The sequence below is a fragment of the Neovison vison genome, chromosome 8 (assembly GCF_020171115.1).
Source record: "Neovison vison isolate M4711 chromosome 8, ASM_NN_V1, whole genome shotgun sequence".
Lineage (NCBI taxonomy): Eukaryota > Metazoa > Chordata > Mammalia > Carnivora > Mustelidae > Neogale > Neogale vison.
Window position 1 is genome coordinate 77,718,533 of NC_058098.1, and position 24,938 is coordinate 77,743,470.

General features: G+C 43.7%; 1 protein-coding gene across 2 annotated transcripts in view; it reads left to right on the forward strand.

Moving 5' to 3' along the window:
- Positions 1-24,938, forward strand: part of EML6 (EMAP like 6) — a 275,740-nt gene that overhangs the window by 232,694 nt on the left and 18,108 nt on the right. Inside the window, exons 28-31 of one of the 2 annotated variants that reach the window (XM_044263968.1) lie at positions 20,776-20,810; positions 21,010-21,018; positions 21,892-21,970; positions 24,485-24,582. In XM_044263968.1, the coding sequence (XP_044119903.1) occupies positions 20,776-20,810; positions 21,010-21,018; positions 21,892-21,970; positions 24,485-24,582 (221 nt within the window). Of the gene's footprint in view, positions 1-20,775; positions 20,811-21,009; positions 21,019-21,891; positions 21,971-24,452; positions 24,583-24,938 lie in introns of both variants that reach the window. The other variant, XM_044263967.1, reaches the window with a different exon arrangement.

Sequence of the window (24,938 nt, forward strand, 5' to 3'; positions counted from 1 at the left end):
CAATTTGTTTTTGCCACTTGGCATCCTTATATAGAGAGTTTCAGGTGTTATTTTAGGTCTTTCTGATTTGCTATTGTGAACATCGGTAAGGAAAATAGCCAAATACTTAGGCAATTTTCTAGGAAAAAAGCTCATAGTTACTAGTTTCTCAACTTAACCATATTCATACTAGGAAGGATAAATACTCACTAAAAACTCTAACATCTGAAGAGATGGATGTTAGATGGATCACATCTGACATGGATGGATCACATCCATCCATCTGACATGGATCACAAAGATGTTTAAGAATTCTCTGTGGGTACTTCATATTGACATGGGTTGGGTGATCGCAAGTACCCTGGTCCCACATAATTAATGAGATTCAGGGTTTGTTTTTTTTTTTTAATTCAGTGTGGCTTTCTGCCTAATAATAACTGCTTCAAAAATTTTATCTATCAATTCTTAAAATTAGGTGGGAATGTAAATATAAAGAAATATTTCCCCCTTCTGCTTCAGTTCATTGCTAGATGTTAAAATAAGCTTGATAGGGGTGCCTGGATGAGTCAGTGGTTTAAGCCTCTGCCTTCAGCTCAGGTCATGATCTCAGGGTCCTAGGATTGAGCCCCACACTGGGGCTCTCTGTTCGGCAGGGAGCCTGCTTCCCCACCCTCTCTCTGCCTGCCTCTCTGCCTACTTGTGATCTCTCTCTGTCAAATAAATAAAATCTTATTTTAAAAATAAGCTTGTTCGGGTGCCTGGGTGGCTCAGTGGGTTAAGCTGCTACCTTCAGCTCAGGTCATGATCCCAGCATCCTGGGATCAAGCCCCGCATCAGGCTCTCTGCTCAGCAGGGAGCCTGCTTCCCTCTCTCTCACTCTCTGCCTACTTGTGATCTCTCTCTGTCAAATAAATTAAAAAAAAAATCTTTAAAAAAATAAGCTTGTTAAACAGGGGATGCTGTACACAAATTTGGAATCTTAACACATTGTTAAATGTCACTGGGAAGATTCAGAGTTCTCTTTTGATTAAAAAAATTATAGAGATTTTTCTGCAGTAGTCTATAAATTATAGTTTATCTTGCTTGCAACATTGTTCTTCTAAGGCCACAAAGAGAAAATAATTTTAAAGGGCCTACTACTGAGAATAAAGAACCATATGCACCTAAGTGCCTTAGTAAGCCTCACCCTTAAATAATCCGCCCCTAGAAACATTTGGTCTAAATTAAACAGTCTTTTGGGAGAAAAATTACCCAAACTTTCCAATGTCGTGTACTGTTACGAAACGACTTGACTTGGCTATTATTCCAAGGTTGTTTCTGGCTGATGTCTACAACCCAGTGCTTTGTCATGCTGAGACTTAGGCCGGCCACTAAGATTTAGAAATCTAAGCAAATTCCCAACTCCAAACACTGCAGTTGGTTTCTCACCTAAGCGGAGGCTCATCTGAACTTCCACTTGTCACAAGGTCTCTTTGGGCAGTCCTGTAAAAATACTCATTCCTGTTCAATTTAGGAAAAGGTGTGAGAAGGGAGGTACAAAGGACCTTTCAGCATTTTCAATCTTAAAAACTCCAGAATTTGGAAGTTACCTCACCACATCAGTTTGGGCACTTGTCATAAGTATATTAGCAGCCACGGGATTGACTTTTTGATATATACAAAAAGAAAAAAAATGCTGCATAGTATTGAGAGATATAGGGGTTGGCATTTCAGGACTCTGTTGGCATTTTAAAGTAATTCACACCAGGGTGTAGTTTAAAACAAAAGTGCAGTGAACAAAACATTTTTGAGATAAATATAGGGTCCAGAGGAATAATCAAGGCTTTTTTATACAGAGCAACATCCTTGGTAACTTAAAAGCCTTGACAGCTTCAGTTCCCAGAGTGGGCTGTAACCAGAAAGCAGGATGACAGCTGCAAGGCATGCTGGGAGCAAAGCTGGACCACATCAGGAAGGAATGAACGAGGAAGGAGCAGTAAATGGTGTCTGAATCAACAGCATCCATGGGAGCAAATCCTAATCAGAACCAAAAACAAGCTGTCTCCACCAGTTGTCATCAGTAATGTTAGGGGAACTTGAACCTCAGAGATAGGATGCTAGACAGCATCTGGACTACAGAAGAGAGAAGGGCATGACAGTCAAGGTGGGATGTTCAGAGACTGTGTGAGAAAGGAGGATGAGAGAAGGAAAGTGGGGTGGGGAGGACTCTTGACAATAAGCTAGGCAAATATCTCGTCTGAGTCCTCACCTGGGATAAGAACCAGGCTCTGTGAACTCCAGCATCCCAAGCAGAAGAGAGAGAGGCAGAAATAGAAAAGCTAGGGACAGGGCGCCTGGGTGGCTCAGTGGGTTAAAGCCTCTGCCTTTGGCTCAGGTCATGATCCCAGGTCCTGGGATCGAGCCCCGCATCAGGCTCTCTGCTCAGCAGGGAGCCTGCCTCCTCCTTTCTCTCTCTGCCTGCCTCTCTGCCTACTTGTAATCTCTGTCTGTCAAATAAAATCTTAAAAAAAAAATCTATTAAAAAAAAAAAGAAAAGCTGGGGACCTCAGACAAAGAGTCTGACGTCAGGCAGTGCCTGGCTTCTCCCTGCCAATATTTCAGGACTGTCTGTCCTGACACTCTTCCCTTTGACCCTGATTAGAGACACAGAGGCTCTTCTTGACCTGCCCTTCATTGTTCCCTCCCACACAGACCTGCAGATACCTGGGTGCTTTTTCTAAACACCCAGGACAAGACACCCCAGTGAGACTAACCGGAGACAAGTACTGGAGAATCACAAGAGGCTTGAGCGCGGAACAACCTCTTGCTGCAGGGACTCGTTTTGCCTTTTACCAGTGTTTCAGAAAATTCTACTTCCAATTTAAATCCTTTTCCACTTTAGAAACATGAGATGAGCACAGGATTCATCATAGTGAAAGCAGTGCCTTGTAGACAGGGGCAAGTTATGCACCAGTTAGTTTTTAAGCAACTGCGTCTCTTAATTCCTCACTTTACAGGTAATCCTAGATGGTTTCTGATTAGACCCCGTTATCTGATTTTAAAAGAGCTGCAAGGCTTTGGATTGTGCTTCTTTGTACATTTCCTAACACATCGGGAGTTCGGATTCTTCAGCAGTCCATGATCTCTAGTTCCAGTATTTTGAGAAGTGGGAAAATGGAGTGAAATTTGTAATTGCTCTCAAAAGAATACTGAATTATACCTACCAAAGATGAAATCCCTTCCAGGTGTTTATCAAGTATCTGGGTCCCCCACTCCAACTTTGCCCTGGCACACTGGGCGCCTAGTCCCTTTCACCTAACCACACTGGTCTAGCCAGAACCCAGCCTTGGGTAGTCTTGAGTAATCCTGCTGCTCACCTGCCATGTGTGGCATGGGGCTGAGGAAAGTCAGGAAGACTTTTAAGCCTTTTCCAGTTGGGGGAACCTATGCTTTTAGAGCTCACCAGCACACTCAGGGCTGCCCCATAGTGCTCTCGTTCAACCTCTGCTGACTCCAGCTCTGGTCTTTAGCAACCTTTCTAAACCTCTCCTGCTTCTCAAGTTCCCACCTTCACCCTGACACACCCCCTCACTTTCAACTTTTGGCCTCGTTTCTACTTTGCCCTGTTTTCTCAATATTATGGCTGCTTCATTTGCCTGCAAACTTAAAATTATTCCTTAATAAATACGCTTAATGTCAGCTCTGTTTTGGAAAGAAAAAACAGGAGGGGAAGGCTGGTTTTCAGAGCAATTTAAGATACAAAACACTAATCAGTTCTCCTGAATTCATCAGGTGACAAAATCCCTGAAATTTGCTCAGCACCAGACTACTAGAGTTGCCTATAAGATGTTAGGTACATAATCAAAGGAGCGAGACTGATACAGAGCGAAGGTCAGGCAAAGCTTTATTTCGTGCCAAGCATCGAGAATCAAACCGACCGGTTGGGCCATCTCTTACAAAGAGGCGACCCCTCCCAGCCTCACAGACTAACTTTTATAGAGCAAAGGCCATGTGGTTGAGCCTGGCTACACACAGGTGGCCAATGAGATTGCAACACACAGAGAAAACTGCACAGTCATGCTAGGTCACACACGGGTGGCCAATTGAATTTCAATTTACCCTAGTAGATAATTGAACTAGAAGTTTCTTGCACCACTTTACCAAGGTCACACCAAGTTGATATGTTGTTTTCTAATTTATAAGGGATGACTTTCAGTTTCAGGGAGGTCACCCAGCCCACACTGGCCTAAGCAAAAGGAACCTATTGGCTGACACATCCGAATATCCAGGGGTAGGGTGACTTTAGGTGTCATGTGATAGGGAAACTCAGATCTTGCTGTTCTCTCCCCATAGCTCAGTTGTGCTTTCTCTGGTTATTGCAATTCAAGTAGCAAAATGACTGCAGTGCCTGAAGCTTAGAGTCCAGCAGGAAAGAACTGCCTCTGACTGACAAGTCCTTACAAATGTTTGATGATGTACTATTGGCTCTGGTGGGTCACATGACCACCCTTGAACCAATCACCGGTGATCTGTAAAATATGAGCCTTTTATTGGCTGTTTAGTAAGTAGTCACATCCCACCCATAAATGAGCAGTGTGATCACCTCTACCAGAAGTAAACGTCCAAGGTGGTTAACAGAATTGGATTTCTGTATGAGCCCACAACAGGAGGTGTCTACTGCCCATCACCTTTTTCTTATCATATACACACTCTTAAAATACTGCAATTTAAACTATCCCACATAAATGATTGAAAATACAGTGAGCCCCTCCCAAAGAGTTTCAATCAGTTACTGTGTCCAGCCCCACATCCAGGATCTCGGGGAGCTATGAAGTCTTCTCCAGGTTCAGACGAAGCTCTTCATAGTCCTGTGACTAACAGTAATGTTGACCACCCTAGCATGCCAAAGAGACAGTGGTGAGGAGAGGACAGAACGAGGATAGTTTTTTAAACCGCCACTTGGAAGGGGAGAGAGAGAGACACAAAACGCAGGGGTCTCTGTGTTTTGTCTGTGGTCCACGTCTCTATAATCCTCAGCTGGCTGGAACAGTCACGGACTCCTGCCTTTGCCATGTGCATGCTTTGTACAGCTCTACAATAATATGAATGTTAGAAGAAGTCAACAGTCAGAGGATATAAAGCTTGTGTTTGTTATGACAAAAGTTACTCTGTATATAGCTAAAGATATATACAGAGTAGGAGGTAGCACGCTATCTTCTAAAGGAACCAGCTTCCCCTAGTCTTTCAGATTCCTCCTGGAACATAAGCGAGGCTCCTGTGGGGTAAAGTTTCTGCCAGGTACCAGAAACTCTTGTGTCACTCCTGCAGAAGAATTGAATCCTTACCCTTTCTCCGCCCCTGCCATTCTGCCCAGACTCCACCCAGTCTCTTCCAGAAACTCTGGCTCTGTGCTTGGTCACTCAATGACCAGTACACGCAGTGAGACAGGGAGGAAAGGTCAACTTTAAGAGACATCCCTGAGAAGGCCCAAGCTTTTAGGTTCGTCTAATTCCATTTTTGTCCTTTACCCTCTGGCCTAAGAGTTGGCATTACATAGCATCAACTTAGCAGGGAAAGGACTTTTGACATTTCAGACTGCTAACTACTTGGATACTCTAAGTCATATTAGTGAAACAAAGCACTTTTTTCTTTTGAAAAATCATTTTTCATTCTTTCTGTCCCCCTTTTTTTTGATGATCAACTGAGCACTGGTTAATTGGTTGCTGTTGGTATATATTCCTTTTTAAAGGCTTTATTTTTCTCTTGAGGCAGAAGTAGAACCATTTTATGTGCAGCCAATCCTGGTGGTGTTATTGTTGTCATTGTTTAATGTTTAAATTGTCACTGTGTGGCCTTTAGCAGACCTTTCTTTGGGTTGGTATATGTGACTTCTTCACAGTACCATTGTGTACTTCCAAAATTGTCCTTGTTTTTGAGAAGAGGTCGGTCCCATACTCATCACTGATTTTGCTGTCCCAGCATGGAATCTGGTTTCTATAAGTGCACATTAGTTCCCCATAGCTACTGGAGGTAACTTAAATTGTTGTAGACCTAAAATAGAAAAAGAAAAAAAAAGCATAAAGATCATGAAGTATACTGATATTTTAAATTTAACTCTTTTTTGCCTTGTTTTAATAGGGCCTTTGTCATGCTTTGATGTGCCGTATTATATTTATTGTAGTTCTAAAGATTATATTGGATCGTGTCATCTAAAAGATGAGAAAGCTTTCTTTTCCTTTTCTGGTTTTGATTCTTGACTCTGGCTGTCTGAGGTTGGCTTCAAAGAATGTAAAATATAGGGCACCCATTATGTTAGATAGAATTTCTTAGAATTAGTGTACCATGAGTGGTGTAACCTTAGTCTTTCAGGTGTGACCTAAGCTTTCTGTCAGTTGTGGCCCTCACAGGAAAGCAAAAGCACTCTGAAAAGGAAGTAATTTGGGGAGAGTTTAACGTTTAACGAAAGGACTGGTCACCAAGGTGTGGGCTGGATTAAGAGAAACAACAGGGATGGGGTAGCCCCTCCACCACTCTTATGTCCCAAGGTTGATGGCTCCCCAGATGTGGGGAGCATTAGCCATGGGAGCAGACAGCCTTAAGGAGGTAATACGTGAGGGAGACGGTTAAAGGACACTGGCCAGAGTCCCAGCAAGGAGCTCTCTGAGGATTAAATTCCCCAGTTGCATTCTTCTCTGACCCTCTCCTCTTCTACTGTCGCCCCTCTCAAGCTGAAGCCAGTCAGAAGCTGAAGGGCAAGAGCGCCTGTTGATGCAGTCGTCAGAGGCTGGCCATGAAGGGCTCAGAGCAGGAGCAGAGAAGGGTGGGGAATAGACACGAAGGGGTGGAAAATATCCTGCCCATACTTCTTTCGTATTTTGTTTGTTTGTTTTTCTAATGGAAACTGGTATTATTATCACAGAAAAGAACCTCTGGCCATTTTAATGTTGAACAGTAATTACTATCATTTATAAATGCCTTTGGATATATAGAGTCATTTCAAGATACCAGTAAATATGGCCAAATCAGTATCAAGAATCATTAGAGACATTTAAAGCTCTACGCCATTTTAAATGGATCAGTTTTGATGGGCCATAGTTTTACACCCTTGTCCAGGGGTGTCAGAAGAATTAACTTCTAGAAAACATTAGTACACTGAGAATGGTCATGTTTTAAAATCGATGTTTTATATTCACATTACATTTTTATATTTTCACACATCTTTAAAAATAAGATGTGAACATCTTTGGCCCATCTCCAGAGGTTTTTATTTTATTTTCACATGAAGAAAAAGAACAAATTAGAAACTTAGAGCTGTACAAATGTCTAGTGCCAATACCCAATTTTTTTGTATGGATTAAATTACCGTGCAATACCAATTTTGGATATGAGGTAAGTGTGACACAGGTGGATCACCAAGACATCTTTTTGTAACTTACAAATAGGATATATAATATCTCCAAAGGTGGCACGTGGTCTGTTAGTAAAGACCAGTTGAGCTGATCAGCCATTGGTCTCCCAAATTTCATGTGGTTGGGCTGTAGTTCCTAGTTGATGTTGAAATGTCTCCTGTTTGACACACTTGTCCCCATCTCTTTCCCTGATGCATGGGGAATGGGAAAGATGGAGATTTTTATTTGATATATTTAGTTGGAATGTGCATTCAGACAAAAACCTAACTCTGTGATGAAAAACACAAAATAAGTACCAAGTGAACTATTTTTGTGTATATAAATATCCAGTAACTTCTATCTCTCTAAGTGGGCACACAGGTTAGCTCAGGGGCTGCGTTCTCACGGCTCCTGAGGTAACGGTCTGTTATTCAAGGCCTTTTCTTAGTAGCGCTGAGGCTTGCAGCTGTTGGCTGGCTGTCCAGGGATGAGAAGTGAATGTGGTAATTGACCCTTTCTGTTTCTATCTTCATGACATTATGTTTTCCACCTTTCTGTTGAAGAAGGAGAGGGTCAAACCCTTCCCCCTGCCTCTCCCCTCAGAAGCTGCATAACTTAGGGCCAGCAATCAGAATCCCCCAGTGAGCTAAAGCGTGGCTCCCCTTCCTCAGCCGGATGCTGGGCTTGCTGTCACCTCTCCTGCCTGTCTCTGACTGGGAAGCTCATCTCTCCCTTTAAGAAAATGTCTGAGGTAGAAGAGTTTGTTATTATCCCCTAAATTGTATTGCCTTAGCCCCAGTTTAATGTAGTTTACTGATGAATTATGCCTAAGGGTAGAATTGATGACACTGATAGTTCTAGTGCTCCTTTGATTAGGTGTGTGGAGGCTAGGTATCTGCTCTTTGACCTGGCTTTGCAACATGGACTTAATCCTATTGTAAAGTTTCAAGAAACAAAGCTTTTTATACACTTGGATCAAGCTAGCCTTGTGTCTTACTTAAATACTAACTGTTTTCCAGAGAGGGATCCACAATATAATTAGAAAATCACTTTTAAATTTGAATATCATCCTTAGTGTTTTTGTCCTAAGTGATAAAGAATTACGAGATTGAGCTACTGTTGGGGGAAATATTTAGAACCCACGTACGTTTTCTTCATTTCCCTATCACGCAGTAGTGGGTAAATGTCAATATAGCTTTTTTTTCTATCTTCTTCCCAGTTTTACCGAGAAATAATTGACATCACTGTATAAATTTAAGGCTGACAGCATAATGGTTTGAGTAACGTATATTGTGAAATATATCACCACAGTAGCTTCATCTAACCTCCATCCTCTCATAGAAACATAACAACAACAACAAAAAAAAAAAAAAGAAGAAGCAGAAGAAGGAAAAAACCTGTCTTTGAGAGGAGAACTCTGAAGATTTACTCTCTGTCCTATATATCACACATCCCGAGTACTTGCATATTGTACCTTATAATTGGAAGTTTGTACCTTTGACCACTTTGCTCCAGTTCCCCTCACCCTTCCCCTCCACCTCTGGTGACCGTAAGTTTGTCTCTTTTTCTGCAAGTTTGGTTATTTGTTTTAGATTCCATATACAAATGACAACCTATGGCCAATGGCCAGATTTCCTGTGTTTTTAATGGCTAATATTCTACTCTTTTTGTACCACATCTTCTTTATCTTTAGCCCTAGAGGGACACTTAGGTTATTTCCGTGTCTTGGCTGTTGCAGATATGGTGCTGCACACATTGAGGTGCAAAGATCTATTCAAGTTCATGTTCTTGTTTCCTTTGGATACATTTCCCAGATGTGAGATTCCTGGATCATATGGTAGTTGTATTTTTAATGTCTTGAAGAACCTCCATACTGTTTTCCACAGTGGCTGCACCCATTTGCATTCCCACCAACAGTGCACAAGTGTTCCCTTTCTCCACATCCACTATCTATCTTGTCTTCTTGATGATGGCCAAACAGGTGTGAGATGATATCTCATTGTGGTTTTAATTTGCATTCCTCTCATGCTAGTGAGGTTCAGCATCTTTTCATTCGTCTGTCCTATATCTTTTTTGAAGAAATGTCTCTTGAGGCCATTAGCCCATTTTTTAAGGTTTTTGGTTTTTTTTCCCCTTTGCTACTGGATTGTATGAGGTGTGTGTGTGTGTGTGTGCACATGCGTGTGTATTATTAACTGCTTACCAGATACATGGTTTGCAAACATTTTTCCCATTCCATAGGTTGTCTTTTCACTTTTTGGATGGTTTCTTTTGCTTCACAGAAACTTTTTAGTTTGCTATAGTCCCAGTTGTTTATTTTTTAGTTTGTTGCTTATGCTTTAGGTGTCGTATCCAAAAAATCATCACGAAGACCCATGTCAGGGAGCTTTGTTGCTATGTTTTCTTCTTGCAATTTCCAGGCTTCATGTCTTACTTTTAAGTCTTTAATCCATTGAGTTAATTTCTGAGAGTGGAATCAGATATGGGTCTATTTTCTTTCTTCTGCATGTGAATATCCAATGAGCCCAGAACCATCTATTGAAGAGACTGTCTTTTTTCAGTTGAATATTCTTGGCTCCTTTGTCAAATATTGGGTTGACCATGTATGCTTGGGTTTATTTCAGGGCTCTTGATTCTGTTCCAATTGTCTATTTGTTTTTATGCCAGTACCATGCTGTTTTAATGACTGTAGCTTTATAGTTTAGCTTGAAATCAGGACGTGTCATACTTCCTGCTTTGTTGTTCTTTCTCAGGATTTCTATAATTATTAGGGGTCTTTTGTGGTTCCATACAAATTGTAGGAGTCTTTTTTCCTACTTCTGTAAAATAATAATAATAATAATAACAAAAGCCGCTAGAATCTTAAATAGGGATTGCATTGAATCTATAGGTGGATTTTGTTGGTATTGACATTTTAGCAATATTAATTCTTCCATTCCATGAACATGGGATACCTTCCCATTTCTTTCTGTCTTCATCAGTTTCTTTCATCAAGATCTTACAGTTACCAGCAGAGATTAGAGATTTTCACCTCTGTAGTTAAAATAATTTCCAAGTACATTATTTTTGATGCTATTATAAATGGGATCGATTTTTTCACATCTTTTTCAGAAAATTTGTTGTCAGCATATAGAAATGCTACTGAGTTTTTGTATGTTAATTTTGTATCCTGCAACTTTACAAAATTCTTTAGTTAGTTCTAACTGTTTTCAGGTAGAATCTTTACTATTTTCTTTCTATATAATCATGTCTTCTGCAATAGAAACAGTTTTACTTCTTCCTTTCCAATTCTGATATCTTTTATTTCTTTTTCAAGCTTGATTGTTTCTCACTAGGGATTTCAGTACTATGTTGAATAGGAGTTGTAAGAATTGTCACCCTTGTCTTAGTCCTGATCTCAGAGGAAAGGCTTTCAACCTTTTGCCACTGAGTATGATGTTAGCTGTGAGCTTGTTTTATATGAACTTTATCATGTTAAGATATGTTCCTTCTATGCCTAATTTGTTAAGAGTTTTTCTCATGATTGGATGTTGAATTTTGTCAAATGCTTTTTTGCATCTATTGAGATGATCATATGATGCTTTTCTTTCATTCTGTTTTGATGTATCACCTTGATAGTCTGCGTATTTTGAACCTTCCCTGCATCCATAGAATAAATCCCGCTTGGTGATAGTGAATGATCTTTTCAGTGTGCTGCTGAGTAAAGGTTTTTGGTATTTTATTGAGAATTTTGGCATCTATATTCATTAGAGATATTGGCCTATTATTTTACAGCAGTGTCCTTTGGTATCAGGTTTGGTATCAGGATAATATTGGCCTTGTAAAATGAGTTTGGGAGTGCTCCCTCTTTTTGATTTTTTTAGAAGAGTTGACGAAGAATTCATGTTAATTCTTCTTCAAATGTTTGGTAAATTTCACTAGTAAAGCTACTTCATCTTTGGCTCTTCTTAGTTGGGATAATTCACATATTTTAAAGTAGAAATCACCACAGTTAAAATTTTTAATTTGAAATTATTTTCCATTTTTGGCCATTTTTTATAGCAAAGGTTAGTTAATGACAGGATTTTATATCAACTGTGCTATTACCATTACCTCCAACATTTGAAACTTTTGGCATCTTTAAATTCCCCTTGTTTTTTGATTCTGGAGTCTCTAACTTTTACAACAAGGGTTGACTTAGTGAAAGTCAAAGCGACATTCAGCTCCTCCCATGGGGCATCTTTTTACATCTAAAACCTCAATAGGTGTCCAGTGTTTGTCTGGAAAGTGGCTGGTTGCATTCTGGCAAGGGCCTGCAGGAGTCCTTTGCACTAATCTCACTCTGACAGCAATCTGCTTGGTCATCACAATAGGACAGTGGTGTCGACAATGGAAAGATGACAATACAAAAGTGAGAGATGTAAAGCTTCTTTAATTTTGGAGTATTGGCAAGCTATCAGCGTGGTTACATAGGCAGGAACTAACAGCATTTCCTTAGCCAGTGGTAAGGTTTCACAAGTCCCCAGAGTACCCCAATGAAACAGACACCCATACTTATGAGAACTTTTTCCAAACAGAAGAGGCTCCCCTTACTGTTCTCCTGAGGTCTTATTTTATATCTTTTAACAGTCTGTATCCTCCCCAAACACAAACCCAAGTGTTTAGGATCGTCTGACTATATGCCTGCCTGCCAGCTCAGAAGGTATAGCCACTCTAAAACAACTCTCACACACTGCAACATGTTCCCATGAGCTTAGCGAAACTGATTTTGGCTTGACCAGAATCTTGCCTCAGCATGCCATCCTTCAGGTTGTGTGAGGTTATCTCCAGCACAGTGGGATAGGGTCCTTGGTCATCCTTCTCCTCTACCTGTTGTGCTTGCCAAATTCTTCTTTGTTTGTCCTTATTCTCTTTTGCCAAGTCTGGGATTGGCTTCATAGAGGATGGCCTTTTGGGGCTTTGCTCTATAATCCCACTTCTGTTGTTAGAGGCCTTAGGAGGTGAGCAATCACAGGCCCTTGTTGTTTGCCAGATTTGGAGATTCTCATAAAGCCACTCTCCCGCAGCTAGGATGTCAACTCTGTGAAAGCAAAATTTCTGATACAGTACCTTTTCTCTGAATCTGATAACAGTGCCAGGACTCAGAAAATGATTATTGATTGAGTGAATAAACTCCTTAACAATTTAACAAGGTTTAGGTTCATTTCTAGTCACTGATATCCATGGGCTAGGTATCAAAGTCTGAGATCTTGTTGGCATCTTGTCATTATATCCATAATCCAGTTTGGAAATTTCTTCCTCTAAGAATTTGGCACCCCTGGCCAATTTTCTAGCTCTCATGTCAGTTTCCCCCCGGCTTCTGCCTTTAGGCAATTCCAAACAACAGCCCTTAATCCTAGTCTCTGTGGCACGGAGACTAACTATCCCCTTTTTCTGGCAAGGACTGTGTGACATGGGTGATCCAGGGGACCAGGCTCCTCTGGTCATTGCTCATTCATATGTGCTGTGAGCTTCCTTCCGTGTGGATGGATGAATGGTGCCTCCAGGAGTCCCCACATACAGGGACTTGTTCCCAGGCACCAGTGGTGCCCTGCACTACTCACCCACATTTGACTGACCCCAGCCATCAACATCTCAGGATCTCTCAGTAACCCCACTTGGGGACCTATAAGTAAATCAGGATCCTGAAGGGTGATACTCTCCTTCCCATCTCAGTAGAGTTCCACTATGAAGAGGGCAGTTTGGGCACCCTGAAACATGTATGAGGGGCATACTTGTCCTGAGCAGAATCCCTCTCCCAGTCCTCCATGGTGTGCAAAGTTATGTCACCCTTCATCCATCTTAGCTCCCAGTATGAGGAGATGCTGGGGCAACATTGCCAGGGTTATTCTTAGCAGGGGATTATGAAGGAGGAGTCTGTGTATACTCCTACATGAATATTTTAGTCCCTCTGGTACATTTTTAACCATCAATCTATGCCATATGCTCCTTGGGAAACCAAGAAGCTTTTACCAATCCACAATTAGAAGCAGATTCTGAGCCCTTTATAAATGTTGGTTTCTTCATCTCTGAACAGTTGGGTCCCAGCACCAAATGACCTCAAGCTTGCACTCTAGCTCTAGGGTTTTGCAAAACTTTTCCTAAGTTGGGCTTACAGCTGAATGGGGAAGGCCTTAAAATTGATCTTCTCCTACTTTATCCTATCTCTTCTGATTTGGTTTATCCAGATTTATGAACTCAGGCAAAAAGAAAATCCTATAAAGAAAACTATACACCTGGGATGCCTGGGTGGCTCAGTGGGTTAAAGCCTCTGCCTTTGGCTCAGGTCATGATCCCAGGACTCTGGGATCGAGTCCCACATCGGGCTCTCTGCTCAGCAGGGAGCCTGCTTCCTCCTCTCTCTCTGCCTGACTCTCTGCCTACTTGTGATCTCTGTCAAATAAATAAATAAAATTAAATTAAATTTAAAAAAGAAAACTATACACCATGGATTTATAAAAGAAACATTAAAGGAACTTGGTTTTTGTTTCAGCCCCAAATTAACAGCCACCTTTAATCCTTGGGTCCTGACTATCTTGGTTCATGGTATCAAGATAGTTAAGTTCCACTGGATCGTCAGCTTTGTTGTGAGTCTCTTAGTGCCTCAAGGGTCAGCACTGTGCTGTCCCGGTTCTCCCTGTGTGCCTGACGTAGTGCTGTGCATACAGTACATAGTAAACAACTATTTTCCAATGAGTAGATGAATGGGTGAATTTACTGAGCCTGCTTCTCTTAATATTGAAATATATTCATCTGTCCTCAAAATGTCCACAGATTCATTCTTGGTCAGCAACCACGGTTACCTTCATTTTGTTAGCCTCCATGGGTGGTCTCATCTTTGGTGGGCACGGTGTGACCCATGTAGAACCTGGTATGGGATTGCTCTCTCAGTTAAAGATTTTTATCTTCTTACCGTCTGTCCATTAGGAATTAAATGTCTGTTTGTTTACAACTATTTAAATAACCCAAGGCAAAAAGAATTGGAAAAGAAAAGTCTGTGTTATTGTAGCCATCACACCTATTTTTCATCCAAAGTTGCTTTGTCCACAGATTTACAGTGAAACAAAGAACATGCTCACAAGTGGCAAAGTGTAAAAATATTGCAAAGATTAGCTAGATTTCCCTGAATTGAAAGAAACCATCATCTCTAGGTAATGTCAAATTTTTCTTCTAACCTTTCTGCTATGTTCAGCGAGAGAAACCAGTTTTTTTTGTTTGTGGTTTTTATTTTTTTTTTTTTAAGCTGTATTTAATCAGTCATTCCCATTTCAAGTTTGCCTGAGGCACAACAAGCTTGGTGAATCAGGACAGTGCTCCCCTCCATGGGGAAATCAATGAACAAACAGCCTGGCACTTCCCTTTCCTCGCTCCCCCTGGCCTCACAGAGGTCCTTTGTCATCACTGATCAGTAGCTGCTTTGTGAGCTCAGATTGTAAGAGCTGCTAAGAATGGACGGTCTTGCTAACAGGTGCTTCTGAATTCACCCTCGAAGTTACCACTTGGAGATCTGTCAAACCCGCCACATCCTATCTTGAAGCTTGTTCTGATAAATGGGAAGGAGCCTCGAATTCTCCGTTTCTATCCCATTTATGATAATGGATTGACCTTAAAGAGCCTGAGAGTTCGTTCTTAGGAGACTTGCTGTTGCCTGTGTGTTGTGTATAAGCCAGGCTCAGCCCTCACACAGGGACAGCGATTGCATGTGTGCAGGGCAAACAGGGCAAGGAGTGTCCCTACTCTTCCAGGGCATTTCTCTCTAGGCTGAGTTTTCTTTATTCCACCCCTTAGTTCTGCTGAGTTCTGCACTCCCGGCTGGTCTGAGTAGGTAGAAGGTAGCAAGTTTCCTGTTCTTTAACAATGTGAGAGGATGTGAAGTTATGGTGTCTATTAAATTCCCAGAATGCTAAAATTAACAATTTCAGAGGCCTATGGCTTGCCTGTATAACTCTGCTGAAAGCTGAATAATTGGGTTGTTGTTTTTTTTTTAAGGGAATTTAATGCTACCTTCAGAAATGATTTCCCTTATTCAATTCTCTTGATTTTGTCTTGTTTGAAGCAAAATAATGACTTCTCTATAACTGATAATTTTAGAAATTAAAACTGCCATTCTTTAGAGCATAGTTTATTCACTTTTTATCATTAAAAAATGTGCAGAGGTAGAGTGATTTTTTTGAAAGAGTAATACGCCCAGGAAATCCTACTTATACTGTAATCAGTTGACTCATGGAGCTACACAACGCATCACATGTGGGTGAGCGATTTTCTGAGGAGACGGAGAGTCCCTTACAGGACAGGGGCAGGGGTAGGGTGCAGCTATTTCTGTCAAATCCCTGAGCATCTCTCAGATCTCCACGTGGAGGGAATGGCACTACCAGGCTTGTAACCCTCCCTTTTTCTGTTGGGGTGTGGTTGTGATATGGCACCTGGGGAGGTGTTCTCAGAAGCAGTTATTGGGGTGCATGATTCGTGCCCCTTGAAACAGCATCCCTGACTGTAAAGTATGGGGGGCTCTGGTGTTTTGTAGGTGTTTGTAAAGCATATTGGCTCACTCTTTAACCAGCCCCACCCCCTCCTTTGAAGTTTCCGTCATACTCTGCCATCTTTTCCCCTTTCCTGTCCTTGTCAGTTACCAGCTTCCTGTCTCAGAGGAGTTCCACTAACGGTTGACTGACTAACCTCGGCTCTTGCCAGCCATAGGGTACAGAATCACTAGTAGCTCCCCTCTCCATCAGTGACTTAAACTTCTCCCCTCTAGATTTCTCATTCCCAGTAATCCTAATCTTAATCCTCATTAAAGCATCCTAGATGCCTTAATACCTCCATTTTTTTCTAGGTTCATCAGCTCTTCCTGGCTTCATTGTTTTGTCTGCCTGAATACCCCTTTACCAGCTTCTTGGTTCTTCACTCCTGTATTTCCCCTACAGCACATACCTCCATTCTTCTGACTAGAAAATCACACTAGCTCAGATTGCCCTCACCAGAGTTCATGTTGCCAGGGGCACTGAGGCCCTCTCCACTGCTCCTTCATGTTCAGTCTTGTCTTTGGTTGGCTCCCTCTGCCAGCCACTCCATAGTCAAAGACAATTCTGTCCTTTACTCATTCTCCTGCCCACACCCTCCACTCTTGGTACATGGCTTTTCTACCCTACTTCATGGAGAAAACAGAAGCTACTGGGCATAAGCTCCATCTTGGCACTTCTTTTTCTCTCCTCTGTTTTGCTTCCCATCCTTCATCCCATGTAAACCGTTCACTTCCTTTCTTCTCAGAGGGATAACGTTCCTCTTTCTATTCAAGGCTGGTCCCTCAGCTGGTGCTTCGACCTCAGCCTCCCAGCCATCCGTGCTCCCTGATCATTGCCTTTCTCTCCTGTATCTCTTATGCCACTCCCCCCAAACTAGATCCATGTCCTCAGCCAAGAAATGCATTCTAGTCTCCCCACCAAACTCTGTTTGGGAAATAAGTAAATCTTCTGACTGATCTTAGACACTTACATACATATCCCTGCCCCTACCTTCCTCTTTGTCTTGTTAAAAGGAAGAACGTGTTTCTTCTAGAGTAGCATTGTGCAGTAAAAATACAATGCAAACCACATAGGTGATTTTTTTTTTTTACTAATCACATTTAAAAAGTTAAGAGAGATGGTGAAACTAATTTTAATAATGTATTTTATTTAACCCAGTATGTTAAAAATATTAGTCCACATGTAATCGTAAAAATTATTAATGAGTCACTTTGTTTTCTTTTTAAAAATTATTTTTACTAGGTCTTCAAAACGGGGTGTTTATTTTATGGTTATAGCATGTCTTAATTTGGATGCGATGCAAGTGGCCATGTCTTAATTTGGATACTATGTTGGGTAGTGAAGTTATAGCCATTCTTCTCTCATTTACTTTTTAGAAACCATCTTTCCTGGCCCTCCTCCTACCTCTTCAATCATTTCTTCTCGGTGTCCCATGTCTGGCCCCCCCCTTCTAGCCATTCACATGCTATTGGTCCTCAGGCTTCCCACTCTCTTCATGATAATTTCATGTATTCCACCCATTGGCTGAGGGATCTCTGAGTCCCACCTCTCTTTTAAGCTTCGGCCCACAGATGTCCAAAGTTTAACATGCCACATGGGAGCTCATCATCTTTTGTCATGACTCTTCTCCTCTTGGCTCAGTCATTGGTACCACCATCCACCCAGGTGCCCAGGCAGAAAACTGGTGTTCCACTTGAATTGTTCTTCCTCCTTCAACCCCTAGACTAAACACTTAAAACGTTCTTGAAGTCTACTTTGCCAGTATTTCTTTAAACTTCCCCTTGTTTCCTTCTCTGCAACCACTGCTTTAGTCTAGGTCTTCATCATCCTTCCCTTGGATTGTGGGAGTGGCCTCTTCAATAGTCTGCCCACTTTACTCACAGTTCCCTCCTTTCTATTCTTTATGCCCTCCATTTTTCACCCAAATAAATTGGGATTTTATCCCTACTTTTGTTTTAAAAAAAAAAAAAAAGGCAGAGGAAGAGGAACTGTGTTACAGTCTTCATTCCAAAGCATTTTGAAGTTGGCCGGCTTCCCTCAGGGCATCCCATAATTCTCCTGTCGGACTCTCTCCCTTCCACTCCAGGTCACCACTGAACAGCTCTACAGGTGGTTCTGGAAGCCAGAGGAACATATTTAACAGAATCCATCTCCTTTTATTTTGATAACGGAGAGCTCCCATGGCTTTGTAGAATTTTCCTCAATCTGGATTTATCTGAGAGCGTGGTTCTTAATCTCTCTCTCTCTCTCAAATCGCATATGTCTTTGAAAATATGCTAAAGATATGCCTCATTTCTCCCAGAAAAATGCATAGGTGCAAACACAATTTAGCGTGAGTACCCGAAGGCCACACGTGGACTGATAGATCTCGTTGGAGGACGATGCTGAACGGCTTGCAGATCATCTGCTGGTTCCCACCAAAAAGGACCAAAAGTAATTTAGTTTCCGAAGACATTTCAAAAACTCTTGGACCGTTTTATGGCACATCTTGGAATCTGAAGAAAGCTATGTTCCTCCAAGGACCCTTTGAACATTGTCTGATGAACAACACTGAAAACAATTCCAAACTTGCATTACTTGGCTAAATGTAGCTGATTTTTCTCCACACCCACACCTCTCTTTATAGCAGCTGTTTGCAACAACTTTGTTTCTTCCCGGCTTTCTGAGCCTCACTCCCCAGTTGGCTGTCATGTTGTGCTCATCCAGGGCGGGAGGGGGGGTGTGTGCGACTGATTTTCCTCCCATCTTCTGTCATTTCAGACGCCTCCCTGAGAGCCTTGGTTCAGAGCCCTCTCCTGCACACCTCAGGTCACCATGTGCTCTGCTCTAGCAGCACCCGGTGGTGGAGGGGGTAAGGAGGGGCAAACACTGCCCCGGCCACCTCTGGGGGGCTCTCCGTGGGGTGAGATCTTGTGTCAGGAAAATCCCATACATCTCCAAGTGAGCCTAAGCTTTCTCTTTGGCAGCCAAGCTACCAGATGACAGGATTGTAGTACTGATTGACCGTCTCATGGTCCTTCGCTGCCCAAATGTGCCATTTCCATGGAGGTCACAGGCCTGTGCGTAGGGACTACCCATCGGCATGGATGGGGGTTGCAGCCTGCACCCCCAGGGCCGAACAAGAACATTGCTGCCTCAATACATAACACCCAGGCAGGTGCTCGAGGCCACAGGCCTCTCCTTGGGTTCTTGCCAGTGTTCTCTCTTCCTCAACAAAGCTTCTCTTCTGCTCTCTCAGAGCTCAAGCCTGTCCATCGTCCCCTCTCCTGATTAATTTGTTTGCTCTTTTGTCAGTCTCCCTCAAGTTTGTTGCCAGTGGAAACTCTTCTTTGTTTCTCTGAGTGACTTCGAAGTTCCACTTGCCCCCAGAGGTCCCTTTGTGTCTCTTCTCTGCCCCTCTGGGATCCCGCCACCTGCCCCACTCCCCACAGGCTCTTCCCCTCCCTGTGTCTGCTCTCTGTACTCACTCCCTTCCTGGCTCTCCCGTCCTGAGCGCCAGCTGGGACAGCCAGCTCTAAAGAGTTTATTGGACTGAAAAGTGAGTGAATGTTCTCATGCACCCTACTCTTTCCCACCTCAGCAAAGCTTTTCAGAGTCACATTTCCGATGGAATCTGAATCTGGAAGGATTTAGATCTGCTGAAGAATGCCAAACCTCCAGCCTTTGGCTGCGTTTGAGATTTTTGGCAGTTCCTCCCACGTCTGATGTTACGAACACTGTTTATAGATGCCTGGAAAGAAGCCTTTAATGCTTGTATTGTGTTTTAACTTGCTTTCCTTTGGAGGCAGGGAATTGTCAAGTAAGTATTCGCAGCACTCTGGAAAAGCCCAGGTGTTCGATGAGCATCCAGTACTAAGCGTTCATGCAGAATACACAGCCGCCAAGGGTCTATACTTACAATCCGCTGAATTTGCCAACATGCAGGTTTCTTCCTTTTGCCCCCTCATCTTCAGTTGTGAAGCAATACAGCTATAACCATATGCTTGTGAAATAAGAAAGAAACATTCTGAGATTGCTTTACTTTTCAGTTTTTAACTGAAAGTCAAGGTGAAAAACAGCATCGGATTGCCTCTATGTTATATATATATACAAGCTCGTGTATATATAAATGCGCAGTGTCTGTGCTTGTATGCCTACTCCGTATACACTGTATAATATGGAGCATATTATACAACCTGTGTGTACCCCAAAAACGAGCCCTGCGTTCAATCACAAGTTCTGCCTTTGAATCCCGCTGCAGCCCCAGCGTCCTCCTGCTCCCATCTCAGACCTCGGCTTGCTTCTGTCACACACAAACATTCTTAGGTGAAAGAAGAAACCCACGGATTTCATTTGAAAGTCCCACTAAAACAGAAGAAAGAGCAGATGTCCTGGGAAGTGATAATTAATGTGAAGGAAGTGTCTAATTGCGAGAACTGGCGTGCCCCCAGCCTCCCCGTTTTGCTCAATTTGGCAGCAAATGACATCAGCCGGGGGTGTCGTTGTGCAGAGATGTGCTCGCTCCCTATTCTTCAGCGCAGATAATAATACCATTTGGTCCAATTATCACTTATGATTACATAACCTGTTTTGATTGAAGAGTTTCTCAGAAAATAAAGGTAACTTGTTTTGCCCCAGTACAAAAATGCAAGCCGTTCCAGCAGGCAAGCGGCCCTACCAAGAAACCCTGGGAATTATTAGGCTAAATTATGAGTCGAACTCGATTCGGAAACAAAGCGTCCTTTGTGCAGAACTCCCCACGACATCCAGAAGGATGTGATTGTGTTTCTGAGCACAAGTTTTCCCCCAGCACACTCTCACCCAAGCTGAGTCCCTGGGCGCATTCGCAAAGTCACAGAGAGTGTGCGGGAAGCATTGACAAGGCTTCCTTTTTTCTCCCTATTCTGTAGGCGCTTTAGTGCAGAGTTTGCCCAGAGACGCCAGGGTATGAGCTTTCTGAATTTGTAGACTGGTGCACTCTTTCATTTCTGTTTTAGTTTTTGCTGGCATGCCCGGGAAGCATGGTTTGTGCCACACAGGAATGTCTGTTCACTCAGATAATGCTTGTGCATGAATGAGGCGATTGCTAATGCGGCTCTAAACTGTACTAAGTTTCTCACTTGGCTTTGTTTGCTGCTTCCAAGGGGATCAAGGTAATCTTTTCTCTTTGCATAGCCCATGAGCAGTAACTGGTAGATTTGGAACCTGTGGCGGGAGCTGCGACAGGCTTCTCCCCTCCCCATTTCCTCACCCCAAGAAGTCTGATTTAAGGGAACCCCACATTACAAAATGTTGGTCTGCTTGCGTAAGAGTGGACAGCCTATCCCATCATAAAATCTCTTTCACTAAATTTGGAGGCCCAGAGCCATAACTGAGGGGGGAAAGGCAAACTTTGGGATGATGGTAGCAGTTTAAGGTATAAGCCATAACCCTGAAGTAGAGGGCCAAGTGCGGGTTCTTTCTGCCTTCTACCTCTGTACTTCTCACTTGTCCTTTTATGTATCGAGAATGACCTGGGCACTCAGCCGTCTGGGCCCATTCCCAAGCCTGACTGTGAGTCCCACCTCACACCAGGCCATGATCTCTGACCACCTAATTCTGAACAACATAGGTGCATCGCTGCCTGGAGAATGGCCAGGGGGTTCAGGAAGCAAAGCCTCTTCCTTTTCGTTCTTAGGCTCCTCTTTCATTTGAAAATCAGCCCCTCTGGCTCCTGTGCTCTTCTTGGCTCCCTGGAGGTAGAAAGCCTAATTCCGGACTACGATGCTTTAGGTGTGGGGAAGCCCACCCCAGTGCCTCTAAATCCAGGCCCCATTGTGTGGTACCCCAAATGTCAGAATCTATCATTTCTCGGGGAGCAAAGGAGGGAGCAGGACACAGAAAACCCAGGTGGAGGGTCTACTGAGTGGGGGAAGGAGGAGGGGACCCTGGCACTGGCCTTAGCTGAGCTCACTGGAGGGGCAGCCTTCCTGCCTTTTGTTCAACACCATGTTTTGGGGTTGTTTTGTCGTTACTCTCTGTTCCAGACCGCCAGTTAGCAGAGCAGCGCCCCAGCCTGAGAAACTCCAGAAGAACAATATCACCAAAAAAAAGAAACTGGTTGAGGTAAGGAGGTTAAACTTTTATTTTTAATCTGATATCAGTGTTGTAAGGCCTGCCTGGTGGACATCACCATCTGCGTTTACCTTCTAGTAAACCTGAATATGGACCTGCTGGGTCACTCTTGTCTCTTTCCCTCCTGCATGGCACTGTGGCCCTGATCCCAGGGACTCTCACCCCCTGGGTCATGTTTCTTCAGCCCTGTCACCAGGTCTTGTCAATACTAACTTGCAAATGTCCCATGTCCTTCAAACCTGACTCCCTTACATCAGACCTCAGTCCCCCTCAGGGGAGAAGAGACACAAAGGGGAAGAGGGGGCTTATTAGCATCTCTGATGTAGCGTGAGCTCTTGCAGTGAGCCGGGGACTGTGTATGTACTTCCCGAGACGTATTTCATGCACGTCTCCTACCTGGGAGGAAGGTAGTAGTGTTATTTCCATTTCACAGATGAGAACACCAGTTCCCAGAAGTTAAGCAACTGATTAGGCCCCATGCCCAAGTTCTCCAAGCCAGGAAGCAGAGATTTGAACTTGGTTGTTCCTACTTGAGGATTGCCACTCTGTGGACCTGCTCTTTTCTAAGAGGAGCCTCCTAGCTGTTGTTTCTGCCTGCAGAGTCCCCTCCCTTTCTGACACACGTCTTGGTTCCCACAGCGTTCACACTCTAAAATGCAACAGCTTTAAGACCCAGAAGTTTCCCATACTTCCCTGGGGGATTCAAGTGCGTGGTTTCAAAACCTCAACCAGGACCCTCTTCCAGGTTCAGTACCTGTGATTTGCCACCATACTTCAAATCTCCAGCTCCCAAACCCGTTACTTAATGTTCTCTAACACTGGGGTGACCCTCAGGCTCCTATGTTTTAGAAGGCGCCTCTTCTCCCCTCCCCACACCTTGGACTTCCAAGCTCTTCTCTGGCATGTCCTATGTGCGATCTTCCTAATTCTCCTCATCCTAAACCCTCCTACACTCCCTCACACACACGCCCCTTATCCACAGTCCTTGTCACACATGCTATCACCATTATTTCTCACTCATCTCTCCCTCCTAGCACACTGTGAACTCACTAAGGACAGAAGAATCCATATTAAATTGTTTTTTATTGGAAAAGGAGAACTAATTGGAGGGATTTATCATGGAACAGAGCACAGGTCAGAAGATGCAGCTGAGCTTTAGGAAAAGACAGCATCCGGAAGCTGAGAAGCCATCATAAACCAAAATGGTGCTTCTTCCTGCCCGTCAGGGCCCTGTGTGTCTGATGCATCCTTCCCTTTTTATGCAGACTTCTTGAACTATTTTGGTAGATGATGGGTATGACCAAGCCCCTGAGCTTATATCTCCTCACTTAGACAGCCAAACCTAGCAGTGTCCTCAATTCTAAATTCCCGGGAGAAACAATCTGACTAGCCCTGTTTGACTCAATGTCCACCAGGATGAGGAGTCACATGCCACACCTGCAGCTTCTGGGGGTCACATGGGGGTGGGAGGAGGCCGTGAAGAGAGGAAGAGAAGGGCTCTCTAGGCAAGAGAGATTTCAAAAAGCAAAATCATAAAGATAGGAAAGCTCATGATAAGTGGGCTAAATAGAAATTCAGCTGGACCAAGGGGCACAGGGCTTGTGTGAGTGGGGGTAACTATGCCAGCATAGGAATTTGAGCTTCATCCCACAGGCAGTGAAATTCAGTGAATGTTCTGGAGTAAGGAGGGGTTATGGTATTTTAGGACAATTAATCCGATGTTTGCAACTGATGAGCTTTAGAGAGAGAGGTCAGGGAACCTAGAATCAGGGGACGTAGAGAAAGGGACCCACAGCTTCTTACTCTTGTGTCCCACCCCCCCCCAGCACCGCACCTGGCACAGAAGAGCTGCCAACAGTACTTGTGCATGTCAAATTGCATTAATAACTGATCTGATCTTAATCAGCCGCTGCTCTTTGTCAGGGAAGATGAGATGAAAAGAAGAAAAAGACTATAAACCCAGAACAGTATCTGGTTGTTGAAAAAAAATGCAAATAATGTAGAAACCTTGTAGGGCAAGCACCAGGCAACAGAAGGAGCATGGCATTTGCCTGGATATTCTGCTCTGCCAGGCCCAGTGGTGTTTGTGGGAATCAAAGCAAACCCCTGGGCCACCATTCTGCGCCCCCCACCACCATAAAGAGTGCCTGCCAAGGCACAGACACAAAACTTTCAGGGGACCTTTGTAGGGCATCAAATCAGGAAGCCTGGACTCACCTGGAGAGCCTGGAAGCTTATCTAGCCTATTCAGAAAACTCCCTGTCACCCTATACGTGAGCCTTGTCCCCCAGCCTTTCAGGGAACTAAAGAAAGGGCTGCGTTTTCTCTTTCGCTAGACCAGAAGCCAGAGTTGGCTGTCTAACCAGCCGCGCGGTTCCCATGAGGTAAGGGACTGGCTGCTCCCGGAGCGTGGGCCTGTGGCCCTGCCTCTGCTCCCTCTGAGGGCCGCTGTCGTCTGTGTGTGGGAATGTAGGAGCTGGCTCTCGACCACGTGTTTGGCTACAGGGGGTTCGACTGTCGCAACAACCTGCATTACCTGAATGACGGCGCGGACATCATCTTCCACACGGCGGCGGCCGGCGTGCTGCAGAACCTCTCCACGGGTAACGCGGCCCCGGGGTTCCCTGTGAGGGCCTGTGAGGCTCTGCTTCCCGCCCTGCCTGCCCCCGCTCTCTTGAGATGCCCAGAAGCTGGTGCGATCTCTGCCTGTGGGAACCTGTCCTCTTAATTTCTGACTGGAATCCCTTGGTCCTAGAAAGTGTGGAGGGCCACGTTCAAAGGTCAAAGCCCTCTTCCTTTCTAACAACACCCTGCTCTCAGCCCTTGGAGGGAGGTGTCCACGTTTCCATCAGCTGCTCAGAGGCTGGGAGGGATGGACAGGAGCCAGAAAGAGGGTGTGGGGAGTGGAGAAATTCCTTGCAGCCAGTTACCAAGAACAGAGCCCAGGGGAACTTTGCTC